Source organism: Lissotriton helveticus, chromosome 6 (genome assembly GCF_964261635.1).
Source record: "Lissotriton helveticus chromosome 6, aLisHel1.1, whole genome shotgun sequence".
In the NCBI taxonomy this organism is placed as follows: Eukaryota; Metazoa; Chordata; class Amphibia; order Caudata; family Salamandridae; genus Lissotriton; species Lissotriton helveticus.
In genome coordinates, this window is record NC_136067.1 from 1,171,853,634 (window position 1) to 1,171,869,809 (window position 16,176).

The following is a 16,176-nucleotide window of genomic DNA, read 5'->3' on the forward strand; positions in this document are numbered from 1 at the left end:
TTATAATAGATTGAACTGTAATGATTTATTCATATGTATGAAATTGTTTTGAACTATGATTTGTTCAGCACAATGTGTTTACAATTTAAGTTAGATTGTGTTAAAACCTCGTATAAGAAATGAAGTAATGTCATATGAAATTTGTGTAAAATAAGTGAAACAACACATGAGCTGTGTAATTGATTTCAGGCTCATATTTTGCTGATAATTAAAAGATAGCATTTAATCGAGACCAGGCAATTGTGTATTACTTCTATTATTAGGGAGGACATAATTAGAGCAAGAAGATGCACTGTGCCCAATTCCACACTGGATAATATTGAACTGACCGTGGCTAATCCCATGTTGGCGGAAAACCTCATAGCATTAGAGTTCCGAACACCTTCTCCTGACTCTTCCCTCATACAGTTAAGGTGTTTTCCTGTTATAAATACACGGGATAGGAGGAGGGACCCCGTTTTGGTGGCAAATGGGATTGAGTCAAGCCTCGATGTAAACGATTGACTTCATCAAGAACTCTCAAAAGCAGGGAATAGGAGCAGTCATTCCATCTGTAGTAGCTCTTCTGTATTGACTAAGTCTGTGTCATCCCCAGTACATTTTGATATTATCCCACCAGTAAGTGCTTTTCAAAAGGAAATAGTAAGTTCAACCCTAAAAGATCAATCTCATTTAAAAATCCTCTCCTGGAATAGAGCAGGGCTAAAGAAAAACTGCTACTGCCCCAGTGGAACGAGTATGTGGAAGCATTCGACATATGCCTATTCCAGGAGACTTGGAGCGTAATACCTTTACATAAATCTGGTTACAACACTTTCTATGCTCCGGCAGTGTCTATAGGTAAGGGGCGGCCTTCAGGAGGATTGGTCGCATGGATTAAATTAGACCTGAGCTGGACGATTTCCCTACATAACACCTCATCTTCCGATATTATGTGGTTAACAATAAAGGACACGAAGAGAAGAGAAATATTAGAGCTCTTTAATGTTTATATTAGAGGGACAGTGAATGGCAAGACCTCGCCCATCCTAGCACAGCTGGAAGAAGAACTAAGCAATTGCCTCCCTCTCTCCAAAGTCATTGTGGCTGGCGATTTTAACTGTACATATGAGCCACTAAGTAGTAAAGACTTTCTAGGGATTATGGAGGAGGATAGAAATTGGGCAGTGCCACCTTTATCCTTGCCTCTTATAAAGAAAAGGACCCAGATTGTAATCCAAGTAAATGCTCTAACAATAGAGTATGGTCTTAGAGCTGCAAATGGTAGAACTCCATCAGACATCCAGGGGTCTAACACTTTAACAAACTTACATGTCCTTCCCAGATCGATTATATTTTGGTGGACTTGCATCTTTGGGCCGATGTTATAGATATGGAAGTGGGCCAAACCGTTGATAGAGACCACAATCCGTTAATGCTTAAAATTAAGAACCTGTGGTCCCCATCTATAACAATCAATCAATCAAATCAATGAAGGCGGTCGCTAACTGGATGGAAGAAAGCCGGCTCAAACTCAACACAGACATGACAGAGATCCTTATCCTCGGACCCAACCCCTCAGCCTGGGACGACTCCTGGTGGCCCACCTCCCTGGGCACCGCCCCTACACCTACCAACGACGCACGCAACCTGGGAGTCATCCTCGACTCGAAACTCTCCATGACCAACCAGATCAACGCTGTCTCCTCAACCTGCTTCTACACCCTCCGCATGCTCCGCAAGATCTACAGATGGATCCCTACCGACACACGAAAGACCATCACACACGCCCTCATCAGCAGCAGGCTTGACTATAGCAACGCACTCTACGCCGGAGCCCCTGCCAAACTCCTCAGTAGACTCCAAAGAATCCAGAACGCCTCGGCACGCCTAATCCTCGACATCCCCCGCCGAGACCACATCACCCCACACCTGAGAAACCTACACTGGTTCCCCGTCGACAAAAGAATCATCTTCAAGCTCCTCACGCACACAAGGCCCTTCACAGCACCGGCCCGGCATACCTCAACAACCGACTGTCATTCTACGCACCCAACAGGAGACTCGCTCCGCCGACCTCTCCCTGGCCGCCGTCCCACGCATCCACAGGACCACCTCCGGAGCAGGTCCTTCTCCTACCGCGCTGCCAAGACATGGAACTCCCTCCCTCTCCACCTTCGGCAGACGGAAGACCCTCAGACCTTCAGGAGACTACTCAAGACCTGGCTCTTCGACCACTAGCTGCAGCCCCCCCCCCCCCAGCGCCTTGGAACCCTTACGGGTATGTAGAGCGCTTTATAAATGCTTGATTGATAGTACATCACTCATGACATGGTCAGTGACATCACTGATGACATAACTGATGACATCTCAAATGACATCACTGATAACATCACTGATGACATCATCCATGTGATAATCTGATGCACCTCCTCACACCCTAATAAAAGCTTTTATACACCCACTCTAAAATACAGACTACCAATATCGAAACCATAAATAGACCAATAGCAGTTAGTACATACCCGCTCAGTGATTCCTAGGTCTACACACACCCATCCACTCATTCAGCCATACAGTAACTCATACACACAGTCACTCATCAATACAGCACTATCATATGCACTCATACACCTATACATACACTCACACACCGCCACTCATCCATAGACTTAGTCACACACCTACTCCGTCATGCAAAGAATCAATCACACCCATTTACTCACCTGTACAGTTATACACAGACCACCTCACTTATTTATACAAATACTAACACATACTTACTCTCTTATAAAATTACTGATACAAGCACACACTCATCCATACAGCCATTCTCACAATCACTCACTGTCATGTATAGTCATTTATATACTCCAACACTCACAAATACTGCCTTTCACATATGTAGTTACTCACACATATACCACTGAGACATCCATTCACTCACCAACACACCCATACACACTCACCCACCCATACAGCCCTTCACAGATGCACTCGAACCCATACACCCAGTGAATCACCCACTCACATTTCTATGCACAGTCACCCAATCCACCACCCACACACACAATGAGGCACCCATACAGATACTCAGACAACAAATCAATAACACATATAGACAGTCATGTAGCTACTCACCAACCCATGCAGCCACTTATACACCAACTGACAGACTGATACAGACATTTACACAGTTTACTCACTAACCATGCATTCAGTAAGATACGCTTAATCAGTCACTTCTACAATCAGTCACGCACCTACTAAATCATCCATTCAGACACTGATACACCCACTCATTCTTCAATACACCTTGGCATATATATATATATATTATACATATTTAAACTTTACAGAAGCACACATTCACTGGATGATGTCATCAGTGATGTCATTTGAGATGTCGTCAGTGATGTCACTGACCATGTCATGAGTGATGTAATATGTGACGTCATCAGCAGTGTATTGCGGGGGCGCAAGTTATAGGTAGCTCTACTAACTATAACGGCCGAATTTCTCTGGTTTTGTACAAGTGAAAAGTCCAACTAACTATAATGTCCCTGAAACCTGTGTTTTTTTCAGTGAATTTCTAAGGTTTTTTAAATGCTAATTTCTAACTATAACGTGCCTGAAACCTATGTTTTTTTCAGTGAATATATATATATGCATAGAAACACATATGTATGGGGCATCCTGCCAGTTGCATACAGCTAGTAGCACGGACTGTACTGTCAAGCAGGCCTGACAAGCCATTATGTGCCCTGTGTTTTATTATTTACATGTATACTTTCCAAACATGGTTTGTTGCCACTATGCTAATATTTGACCCACGATGCAAGCATAATGTACGTAACTATTGTCCCAAATCATCAACATCAATCACAAAAATTCATAAAGCGCCTAGGAAAATGAAACCCTTTCACCATGGTAATAGTGTAGTGTGGTAATTCACTAACAACCTAAACCTGCTTCAGGAACATTTGGATTCAAAACCACAAAAAGCGAATACAACTGCAAAATAAAAGCAGGGAGTAAGCATCACTGAACCTGTGAAAAATGATTTGTTGGTACAAACTACTACTTTAAAAAACTGAAATGAAAGGCACAGCAAACAACCAGGTCTCCAGCTTACTCTCTCTCTGCACACCGATAACACTGAAGGGCAAGCAGGAGAAGGGAGTGTGGTGTGACTGATAGGGTGCTCGCAGTTTGCGCCTGCGCAGAAAACAGGCTCTCTCGTGCTGGTCTAGCTAAGTGTTCATTGCTCTTTGAGGCTGACTCTTTAGGCACAATCCACCGCACTGTGTATGAATATAGGAATGCACACCTATTAGTGGAATTTAACACAGTAGTTCAAAATATCCTAGCCGTGCCAAGGAACTTTTCTTCCTATATAAACCAGCCCTGCTGGGAGTCCAGAGTACTGTAGTGTGAAGTGATGTTTTTACAAGGGGAGCGACTCGAGTGAATGGAGGCTGGATGTGGTAAAACAGGCCCGGTTCTAGAGGGTGGGCCAGGCTCACCCAAACATGAGCCTGGCTCACCCAAACATGAGCCTGGCTCACCCAAACATGAGCCTGGCCCACCCAAACATGATCCTGACCCACCCAAACATTAGCCTTGGCCCTCGCAGTGACGGCATGAAGGCCAACAGAAAATTGCCACTTTAATTTAAAACGTTCCTTTGAACGTTGTTTTTCTTCCTGTTCTAGGAGTTGCGTGATTGGGCCTCGGCTCTTTCTCACAGGCACCCCAATCACGCATCTCCTTTTAGAAAGGTGGGCTGTGTCCCCGCCCACTCCTGTAAGTACAATTGGTTCATTTATTTGACACTGGTAACCTTTGCCTACTGTCCTGCTGTGTGAATATTTCCTTTTCTATTCAGCGATGGAGAAAAGAGGTTTGTTTATCCTGATTCACCTTTATGAGGAGGTAAGCGAAAATGTGGCTATTTGTTCTTTATTTTTAAAATTAGTGAAGGCCCATCAAGACACATACTTCTTGTATGCTTCATTTTAACAGTTGTTATCAATGTCATGGCCAACTCTGCCACCAATGCAAGACAACAATAAAAATGTCCAGAAAACTCTGGTGATTTATTATCCTGCTGGAGAGGAATCCTTTGTCTGTTGTTAGTTTTGAGATGCAGATCAACTGGATAGCTCAGTGGGCTACTGCCTTTGTCACACAGATCCTTGTGTTACTTGCAGTTCAGAAGTTACAGTCCTAACATAGGACAGTTAGAACTTCGCTTTTTTTTCTTTTTATGTTGGGATATAGTTAGAACTTCCCCGGTCTTTCATTATTCCAATGTTGTTAAAAAAGTGTGTTTTGGCAGCAATACATTTTTATCAGTAGAGCCAACCCCCAACCACTGAAGTACTTTTAAACCCTGAGTTTGTGCTTCTCCAGACCAAACCCTCTTAAAATATACTGCCCACCAGTATGGATGGAGTGTGATTCCTACACCTTGTAATCCTCATTGGCTTATGCAACATTCCCTATAGAATGATTTATATACTTCTATGATTCATTGTCTCTGAATAATGTGTGCGTGAGTCCGTACACTGATATAAGTAGTGCTATACAACAAAAGTAATGCATATGAGAGAGGGGCTACGGAGAGATGAGGGACACTGGTGGAGGGTGGCAGTGAGGGAATCTGAGGAGGAAGTCAATAGGGGGAGGGGCTATGGAGAGAAGAGGGGAACTGGTGGAGGGTGGCAGTGAGGGAATCCGAGGAGGAGGTCATGAGGGGAAGAGGCTACGGAAAGATGAAGGGCACTGTTGGAGGGTGGTGGTAAAGGTATTTATGGAGAAAGAGGTCATTGGTGGGGTGCCAAAAAAGACTTGCACCAGGCACCAGCGCTAAAGCCGTCCCTTTAATGGCCTTTAGGTGTTTATTTCTTTAATTAGCTGACGGGTCACTAGGGCAACTGTGGAACATATTTTAAAGTGTGTGCTAATTATATTTACTGCTATATTTAATGTTTTAAGTTTGAAGGTGATTTTACTAATGTTTGGTAGTGAGAATAATGAAAGTGGATCCAGATGGTGGCTGATGTGAGACTGGGGCCCAAAGTCAGCTGTGGGATAAGGTGCACTGGAGAGGTATGGTAGAAAAGTGGATATTCAAGCCTGGAAGGGAGTGCGCTGCAGAGTCAGGGGTCAGGTGGCGGTAGTAATTAAGAGGGATTTTCCCTGAAGGCTCACACAGGGAGCCTGAGTAGTGTCAATTGCCTCATACTCTCACATCAAAAACCTCCTATTCCTATCAAAAGGACATTACATGGAGAAAAAAACTTTTTGGGAGTGATAATGTTTAGAAAAAGATTTGGAAAAGTGTGCGTTTTAATGACCCAAAGGGAAGACGAAGGAGGGCCCTGAAGCAAGCATGGCTAGACATATAAGTATCAAATCAGCCCGCAGTGGCCCGCCCGAATGCACCCTTGGTCCACCCAAATAAAAATTCCTCGAACCGATCCTGTTGCAAAAGTTTTTTTAAACATATTAAGGTTTATCGGATAACATTATTACCTTGTAAATGTTGCACTCACTTAAACAATGATGCTATGAACAAAGAAGTGTCTGACAGTGTTTGGCAATCCACTGAAGGCCAAATGTCTAAACGAACAATCACCGCCGCCAAGCCCACTCTCAAAAGCAAAGACAGTCTCGATAGGGAGCAAAAGTATTTACAGAAGGCTCCCGTTTATGAGCGTCTCTCGCGAGCTGCATTCTGTGCGCTGCTAGGCGCGTGTCACAGCTGGAAGGGGCGGGGCCGGAGAAGGACACACCTGGAGTGCGACAACGCAAACTCCACTGTGTTGTCTAAGACTCAAAGTCAATTGATTAACAGACCACATTCTTCGGGGAAGGTCAGCTCAGTCCGGCTCTGTATACATCATTTCGGTGTTATTATTATTATTATTATTATTACATAAATAGACACATTTGTATCTATGCCTTGCAGTCTTCCTGCGGAACGAGGGGAAGGAAATTGAAGACAGATGGTGGAATCTGCAATTTCAGACCTACATATGAACTTAGCAGGTCCCAACCACAGCAAGGTATGCCACGGCCTGGCTGCCTACAGTGCCTAGAGACAGATAGATATGAGCGGTACCCTCTCCGGCAGAGAGGGCTAATCACAGACCATCGCCGCTGCCTGGCGAGTGGGTTGGCAATATTTTACATCGCAGGTAGGGCAAACTCAGGGACAGCGAAGCCCCTCCCCCATGCTGCTCATTTGACTAAGAGAGACTAATGAGGCACCGTAATGGCATTGGTTTCAGTCCCGCTCCAGCTCGGGCACCACGGCTGCCCAGCATATCTGCAAGCCATTCCACCGACATTTGTCGCTTGTGTTAGGGAAAGTCGCCCAGGCAGAAAAAAAGAGGCTGCGACACCCGAGAACAAAAGAACGAATTCTCGGTTATTGCTAAAGAAAATCAGTAGAAACCTCTTTGGGGGTAGAGGGCCGGCGGGGCTTCGGAAGAGCAAACTGCATTTTCATGCCCAAAAGCAAGGCTTACTGCGGCATTCAGCAAAGTTTGCAGATGCACATGTCCCTACGCGGTCCGCTGGAAGGACTCCCTGCTGCCCCCGTCCAATGCCTAGCGGTAACCTGCGCGCTGTCTCTTTAACGCGAGATATAATAAAACCCTCTCTGTTGACGCGGTTCCCAATCCCAGCCCCTGATGCCTCAGACCAGGGGGAGCGACAGACGGCAGGAGCTTACAGCACGGGCAGCAGGGCGTAGCTGCCAATAGCGCAGAAAGTGCAGTGGCACCGGGGACAATTGCACCCCAATCAAGACTGTCTCTTGCTACCCACCTAGGGACAGGGGCCCATTTACCCTCGCCAACGCCACTTCAGAGAGCCACTTACCGATCTTATCCTCGTCTCTTGAGAAGGGGAAGCAGCAGAGCTGGCCCATGGCACCTCGTCGCCTTCGGTCTCCTTCGTCCTTCCCCGCTGTGCCGCCGCCTCACGCTGAAGACAAGCCTGGGAGCTGCGAGGCAACAGCGAGAGACAGACATGCAGAGCAAGAGGCACAGCGAGCGAGGGAGAGCTCGGGCAAAAGGGGACGCGGCCAGGGGCTGTGGTGAGAGGAAGGCTCCACCCCCTGTCCTGACGCTTCCCATAATTGCTCCAAGAGTGACACTGGGGAGGGAACGAAATGCCCGATCAAGCCATATGCGCTTCGCGCTGCGAGCCAGTTTATCTTAAATAAACACCTCGGTCACGCAAATCCCTCGGACGACTGCACTTGCCCTACATAAGTGCCACCACGCGCAACAAATCCCTCTCTTCACAAGAACGCTCTAGAACAGAAATAAAACAAGTCACTAACATTATTCAGAAATCTGTGAGCCAGCTAGACTACTGGATTCACGCGCCATAAACCAAAGGCGCTTAGAAGAAGACGCTCTGGGACTAGTGTACATCAGATGAGCAGAACTGTAATCGATTGAAAGAAAAACACCAGGCACTACATTCTATTTATTGCATAGCCAGATATACAGTCTCAATTCATGCTTCAGCGAGTTCACCTAATGCATCAAGTCTGAAATTAAGTGAGCCATTAAATATTAAGTAATTCAAATGCCTACACTGTTAGTTTACATAACATAGCAGTTTCATACATTATTGATACTGCTTCCTTTTTGTCAGCTGGGAAACGATTACCTCTCCATTTATTAAATCTGCCGCCCTGAGGGTATCCTATATAACGAAAATCATGGCAGTGTAATTACAACTCAGACAACACAGCCTTCCCATAACATCGAACCCACTAAGTCAAATCAAATCAAAATAGTCTTTATTCGATATTTTTCAATCATAAAAGACATTTGCAATACAAATTCATCCCCCACCCCATAGATAAGATCCACATTTGATCAATCGTTACCACTATATCTAAAAAGAGCTTACTGGCTCATACATGATTACAAAAAATTTAAATATCACATTTAAAAAGTTAAAACAGTATTAAAAGAATAATTCATTCAGTGCTAGGTATGTCGATTTCTCAATACAATTTATAAAATCGGATAGCAGCATATAACAACTGGCCTTGGGATTATTCCAAACTCATTTTTCGGGCGCGAATTATCCCACTAAGTCAAGAAACCCTGTTAATTTTAATACAGAGTATACCTCAACAAACGCGTGCATGTACGCAGAATCACCACACAGACATTGTATAACCACGTCAAGAAACACCAAGAACGTATAATATACATTTTCAACACAACAAACGTGCATAAAGACAAATTGACACACACACAGAAAAACATAAAAGTCCAAAAAAACTACCCGGACATGATTTGTAGATCAGTCACTTACCAAATGCACAAAAAAATCACACAGGTGCAATACAGTAAACAGAAATGCAGACTGGGTAAGGAAACACAGACACCATAATTCCTTTGATTATGGGAGCACAGGTTGCTAAGTGAGGATATTCTTTTGTTGGTACAGAAAAGCTTTCTACATGGTAATGCACATGCGCCCCTACCCTGAGTGCCCAATTGTAACCATGTCTGGATCCCTAATGCTGATTTTAGTTGTTATAGGCAAACACAGATCATGCGTGTGTCGCATGACATAGGCCTGTCTCACGTCATGTCGGATGGGAGAGGGGCTTCCCAAAGGCAGATCCTTCCCATGGTGGGAGGTTACTGCCTTAGCTAGGAGTTAAGAAGCACAAGTGCGGTGGTGGCAGCATACCGTGTAGGGATCAGTGGGAGTGAATACGTCCTTTTTAGGTCACAGTCTTCTGGCAATGCTAAAGACATCTTCGGGAGTTTCAGAAAGCTGACCTGGGAATGCATTCCGCTTGTTGCTTTCCAGTGGCTTTGTGGTTTGTAACTCATGTTTTCTTGCTCTCCATTTGCTGGCTTTATTTGCTTTAGGCTGTCCAGGTTCAAGTTGTCCCTCCCAATGCCAATGCTGTGTTTACTGTATTCTTCCACAAACTAGTTTTCTGTAATAAACAGGCCTTTAACTCTTGTTAACCTGTCACTGAAGTGAGGCCTACTCGCTCGCTCACTTTAAAAGTCCCACTGCTTTGTGCTTAACTCACCCTTGGCCTACATCAGACTGGTGTAGAGTGCAGTGCAGAAGTGTTGTATCTGCGTGGGCTGTATACATGCCTGAGAACGGGTACAATACAGGGTTAATGCAGTACTGAGCAGTGCATGCATACATGTGTGCCAATGAATGGTACAATCCATGAAGGATGTAGAGCTGTGCAGTGTGTGCAATTTCAAGGCATGTGCTGGGTGTAAGTGTACCTCTGAGTGATAGAATACATGAAAGGGGCAGTGCGTGCATGTGAAATATATGTGCTGGATGTATACGTGCCTATGAGCAGTACAGTACATAAAATAAACAGTGCTGGGCAACAGTACATAAAATAAACAGTGCTGGGCAGGGTGTGTCTGTTAAATGCAAAGGCTGGATGTTTGTGTGTTGTGAGTGGTACAGTACATCAATCAATCAATCGGATATTTGTAAAGCGCACTACATACCCGTGAGGGTCTCAAGGCGCTAAGAGGGAGGGGGAGCTGCGCTACTGCGTGAAGAGCCAGGTCTTGAGGAGTCTTCTGAAGGCGAGTAGGTCTTCGGTCTGCCGAAGTTAGGAAGGTAAGGTGTTCCAGGTCTTGGTGGCGAGTAGGAGAAGGATCTACCGCCGGAGGTTGTTCGTTGGAGGCGGGGGACGGCGGCGAGGGCGAGGCTGGTGGAGCAGAGCTGGCGGGTGGGGGTGTGGAAGCTGAGTCTGCTGTTGAGGTAGGCTGGTCTGGCGCTGTGGAGTGCTTTGTGTGCGTGGGTGAGGAGTTTGAAGGTGATCCTCTTGTCGACGGGGAGCCAGTGTAGGTTTTTCAGGTGGGGGGTGAGGTGGCTGCGGCGAGGGACGTTGACGATCAGTCGGGCGGAGGCATTTTGGATGCGCTGTAGTCGTCGTAGGTGTTTGGCTGGGATTCCGGCGTAGAGTGCGTTGCCGTAGTCCAGTCTGCTGCTGACGAGGGCCTGTGTCACCGATCTTCTTGTTTCGGTCGGAATCCACTTGTAGATCCTGCAGAGCATGCGGAGGGTGTTGTAGCAGGAGGAGGAGACGGCGTTGACCTGTTTGGACATGAAGAGGGAGTAGTCGAGGATGAATCCTAGGTTGCGTGCGTGGTCGGTGGGTGTCGGTGCTGTTCCCAGAGTTGTCGGCCACCAGGAGTCGTCCCAGGCCTCGGGGTTGGGTCCGAGGATGAGGACCTCCATCTTGTCCGAGTTCAATTTCAAACGACTGCTCCTCATCCAGTCGGCGATGGCCTTCATTCCGTCGTGGATGTTGGTTTTGGCGGTGTGTGGGCCCTTGGTGAGGGAGAGGATGAGCTGAGTGTCGTCGGCGTAGGTGTTGAGGTTGTGGTGGCGGGCCATGTAGATGTTGAACAGCGTCGGGCTGAGGAAGGAACCCTGGGAGACGCCGCAGATGATGTTGGTGGCTTCGGATCGGAAAGGTGGGAGGCGGACGCTCTGGGATCTGCCGGAGAGGAAGGATGTGGTCCAGTCGAGGGCCTTCTCTTGGATACCGGCTTCTTGGAGGCGTGTTTTTAGAGTGTGATGGCAGACTGCGTCGAAGGCGGCTGATAGGTCCAGGAGGATGAGGGCTGATGTCTCTCCGTTGTCTAGTTGGCGCCTGATGTCTGTGGCAGCGATGAGGGCTGTTTCGGTGCTGTGGTTTAGTCTGAATCCGGATTGGGACGGGTCTAGGATGTTGTTGTCTTCGAGGTGGCGAGTCAGTTGTATGTTGACAATTTTCTCGATGACCTTCGCCGGGAGCAGGGAGATGGGCCTGAAGTTCTTGAGGTCGTTGGGGTCCGCCTTTGGCTTTTTGAGGAGGGCGTTGATTTCGGTGTGCTTCCAGCTTTGCGGGAATGTCGCTGTTTCAAAGGAGATGTTGATGACTTTCCGTAGTTGGGGTGCGATGGCTGTGTCTGCCTTGTTGAATATGTGGTGTGGGCACGGGTCTGTCGGAGAACCTGAGTGGATGGAGTTCATGACCTTGCGCGTCTCGTCGTCGCTGACGTTTGACCAGGAGGTCAGGCGGTTGGCGCTGTTGGTGTTCGGAGTAGGGGTGAAGTCTGGCGAGGTCGGGTTGGTCGTGGTGTTGAAGCTGTCGTGGATGTCAGCGATCTTGCGGTGGAAGAAGATGGCCAGGGGGTCGCAGAGTTCCTGTGAGGGCGGGATGTCGTTGGCGTTGGCGCTGGGGTTGGAGAGTTCTTTAACGATGTGGAAGAGCTCTTTGCTGTCGTGTGCGTTGTTTCCAGGCGGTCTTTGAAGGAGGACCTCTTGGCTGATCTGATGAGGTGGTGGTGTCTGCGGGTGGCGTCCTGTGGGCTGCGTGGTTGTCCGGTGTACGTTCGTGGAGCCATTTCTTCTCCAGTTTCCGGCATGTACGCTTGGAGGCCAGGAGCTCGCCGGTGAACCAGGTGGCTCTCTTGCTGGCATGGCTGTTGGGGGGTTTCTTCAGAGGGGCGAGGGTGTTGGCACAATCGTCGATCCACTGTCTGAGGTTGCGGGCTGCGGCGTCTGAATTGGTGGGGTCGATGGGTGGGTTCTGGGAGAGGGTGGTGTTCAGCTGGTCTTCGGTGACTTTGCTCCAGCAGCGGCGAGGCAGGTGTTGGGTGCGGTGGTGCGTGGTTGGTCTTTTGAAGGTGAAGTGGATGCAGCGGTGGTCGGTCCAGTGGGGTTCGGTGATGTGGTCAAAGGTGACGTGGGTGCTTGTGGAGAAGACGGCGTCTAGCGTGTGGCCGGCGGCGTGGGTGGGTGTCGTGACGAGTTGTCTGAGGCCGAGGTTGTCGATCAGCGTGGTGGAGTTGGCTTTGTTGTTGTTCTCGAGGTAGAAGTTTAGATCCCCGAGGAGGATGTAGTCCATGGAGGCGAGTGTGTGGGTGCAGGCAAGGTCGGCGATGGAGTCACTGAACTGGTCCCGGGGTCCGGGGCTCTGTAGACGAGCGTTCCTCTGAGGGTGGTGTTGCGGTTGGAAGCCACAGTAGTCTTGTGCAGTGCATGTATGCTGTATACATGCAGTGGGTGTAGGTGAGCCTGTGAATGGTAGACTACATAGAGAACCATGGGTTCCCTTTTAGGAGACCCAGACCTGTATGGTAAAACATGGAGAGGAGGTAAAAAGACCCCCCGGACAAGATTTGTGTATTGCTGGATTCCTTTAAGATGGGTGAGACACACACTGTGGAGAGGAAGACCAGGCTTCTCCTGTACACTTCAAAATGTGCTCTTTGATTTAGTGGGAGGTCACAAGGAAGGGGCCTGGGCATATCTCATTTATGCCCCAGTGGAAGATAATGCTGAGTCATACAAATAATGATTTCAATCCTTAATACAAATTCTCAGTGAAATAATCATAGGGGGCGATGTCAATTTTTTTATCAAACCCAAAGATTGACTCCTCAGTCATTTCCAAAAAACAATGAAACCCCCAAACTCTTAAAATTATTCAAAATTATAGCAAGACTTGGAGTTAACTGACCCCTGGAGGGAAGCATTTCTGACTAAAATAGCGTATACCTGCTTTTCGGGCAGATTCTGCACTTCTTCACTTATTGATGTTTTTCCTATAGCCACGGCCCTGAATTTTAGTAATCAGAGAATCCTCCCCAATGGATTCTCAGATCATGGCATGATAATTTTAGAGGTTGAGTTAGGCAAAGTTCTAGTTCAATCCAAGAGATGGGCTCTTAATAGGCAATACTTGCTGGAAGAAAGTTGGGTGCCACTCTGTAAAACAGAGATAAAGGAATTTCTCACAAGAAATCATGGGACGGCTCCTCCACATATTGTCTGGGATTTTTTAAGACATATATTCGTGGCCTGGCTATTGGTAAAGATGCTGAAAAATGGAAAAAAGAGAACGAAAAAAGCAAATCCTAGAGCAGAAGGTTCAGTGGTGATATGATACCTTTCTTAGAAGTCCTTCGGCTTTCAACCAACGGAAACTTGTCCAGGCTAAACAGGCTCTAATCGAAGCTTATTATTTAAAATGCGAAACCTCCAATCGTAACTATAGGCAAAAGGTATACAAAGAAAGTAATTTTACAAGGAGGTTTCTCTCATGGCTGGCTCAGGATCAGGCTGCAAGTAACCAGATCAGTATGTTGAAAAGCCCCGCTACTGGTACCCAAAGCGAAGACCCGGCTAACATAGGAGATATAATGTTGGAACACTACAGGCATATTTATGGTAAAAAACAAACTATTGCTAATGCGTCCCTGGAAATGTTCCTTCGGGAACAGACAATTCTGGTACTCTCCGAGACCGATAAAATTATTCTTTTGCACCTGAACAACCGCAAAGGTGCACCACAAATTACTTCAAAAACAATATTATTAAAGAGTCGCGGAAAGGTGATTTTTTTCTTGTTTTTCAAAAAGTCTTTATTTTCAATCATTAGCACCGTACAGCTGACGCGTTTCGTCCCAAGGGGACTTCTTCAGGGCTGTTAATAAAACACATTTACAATAAGATTCGTTTAAAAAAAGGAGTCCAATACACACAATGATTAACATCACATACAAAGTCTCAGTGTATAACCGAGGTATATATATAACACAGACGTTTAAAAAATAGATTTACATTTGAAAACCAACATATACAAACATGGACAACAGTAGATCTTATTTAACATTTAGTAAAAACATTGCTGAAAAGACAGCGGAAAAAGACAGCAGGTGAAAGGATTTCATAAGTCACTCGATGTACGTATTTCTAATATCTCCAATACTAAACTCAAAACATTATCGACTAGATGAATTAGGAAGCGGCGAATGGAAAGACAATTGAGGCTCCCATGGGATTGCCTATATTGAAGTTCTTTAGTGAAAAGAAGGGGGGAGGGGTAGAGGGGAAGAAAGAAGCAAGAAAAGGGATGGTGTATATGAGGCTAGGTACCTTGTTGAATGGAAGACAATGCTTCCAAGTAGGTCCTCAAAGTCGAGATTCTGTGTGGCGCCTTTCCCAATGTCAATGTCTTACTGAGAACATGATGAAAGCCTGAGCTAAATCTTCTATTCCAAAACAGTGGACTTCCAACTTTGGAAAAAATATACAATAAGATGGCAGTAAAGATAACATAAAATATATGGAGAAAGGCTGTATTAATAACCCTAAGTCATTTATATGGGGTCTAAACGTGTATGATAAATGATGCTATCAACCCCTAAAGAAGAACCAGAAGCAATTCATATTTGCAACTTACTTTCTATGTCTGGAAAATCTACGATGTAGATGATACGGACTTCGTGTGCTTGTAAATCTGCTCTGCCTCGTAGTGAAGATGTATCTATAAACCAACAAAATAATCTGTAAGATGAAATTCCCTAGAGTGAGTGTAAAACAGGATATAAGTTTCCCTATAGGGTTCACATAGGGAGAACCTTTTCTCTTTTATAAGGAAAAAAATTAAGGTTAATACAACAAGAATTAACCTTAAATTTTTTCCATAGAAAGTAAGTTGCAAATATGAATTGCTTCTGGTTCTTCGTTAGGGGTTGATAGCATCATTTATCATAGACGTTTAGACCCCATATAAATAACTTAGGGTTATTAATACAGCCTTTCTCCATATATTTTATGTTCTCTTTACTGCCATCTTATTGTATCTTTTTTCCAAAGTTGGAAGTCCACTGTTTTGGAATAGAAGATTTAGCTCAGGCTTTCATCATGTTCTCAGTAAGACATTGACATTGGGAAAGGCGCCACACAGAATCTCGACTTTGAGGACCTGCTTGGAAGCATTGTCTTCCATTCAACAAGGTACCTAGCCTCATATACACCATCCCTTTTCTTGCTTCTTTCTTCCCCTCTACCCTTCCCCCCTTCTTTTAACTAAAGAACTTCAATATAGGCAATCCCATGGGAGCCTCAATTGTCTTTCCATTCGCCGCTTCCTAATTCATCTAGTCGATAATGTTTTGAGTTTAGTATTGGAGATATTAGAAATACGTACATCAAGTGACTTATGAAATCCTTTCACCTGCTGTTTTTTTCCGGCTGTCTTTTCAGCAATGTTTTTACTAAATATTAAATAAGATCTACTGTTGTCCATGTTTGTATATGTTGGTTTTCAAATGTAGATCTATTTTTTAAACGTCTGTGTTATATATATACCTCGGTTAT

At 45.6% G+C, this 16,176-nt stretch overlaps 1 protein-coding gene across 2 annotated transcripts in view; it reads right to left on the reverse strand.

Annotated features, from left to right (window-relative positions):
- The window catches only part of LOC144763349 (A-kinase anchor protein 7-like), a 257,894-nt gene that overhangs the window by 175,286 nt on the left and 66,432 nt on the right, over positions 1 to 16,176 (reverse strand). The window contains exon 1 of one of the 2 annotated variants that reach the window (XM_078648861.1): positions 7,873 to 8,095. The exons of the other annotated variant lie outside the window; for it this stretch is intronic. Within the exon in view, the coding sequence (XP_078504987.1) occupies positions 7,873 to 7,921 (49 nt within the window). The 5' untranslated portion in view covers positions 7,922 to 8,095. Of the gene's footprint in view, positions 1 to 7,872; positions 8,096 to 16,176 lie in introns of those variants that run through there. 2 annotated transcript variants of the gene reach the window in all.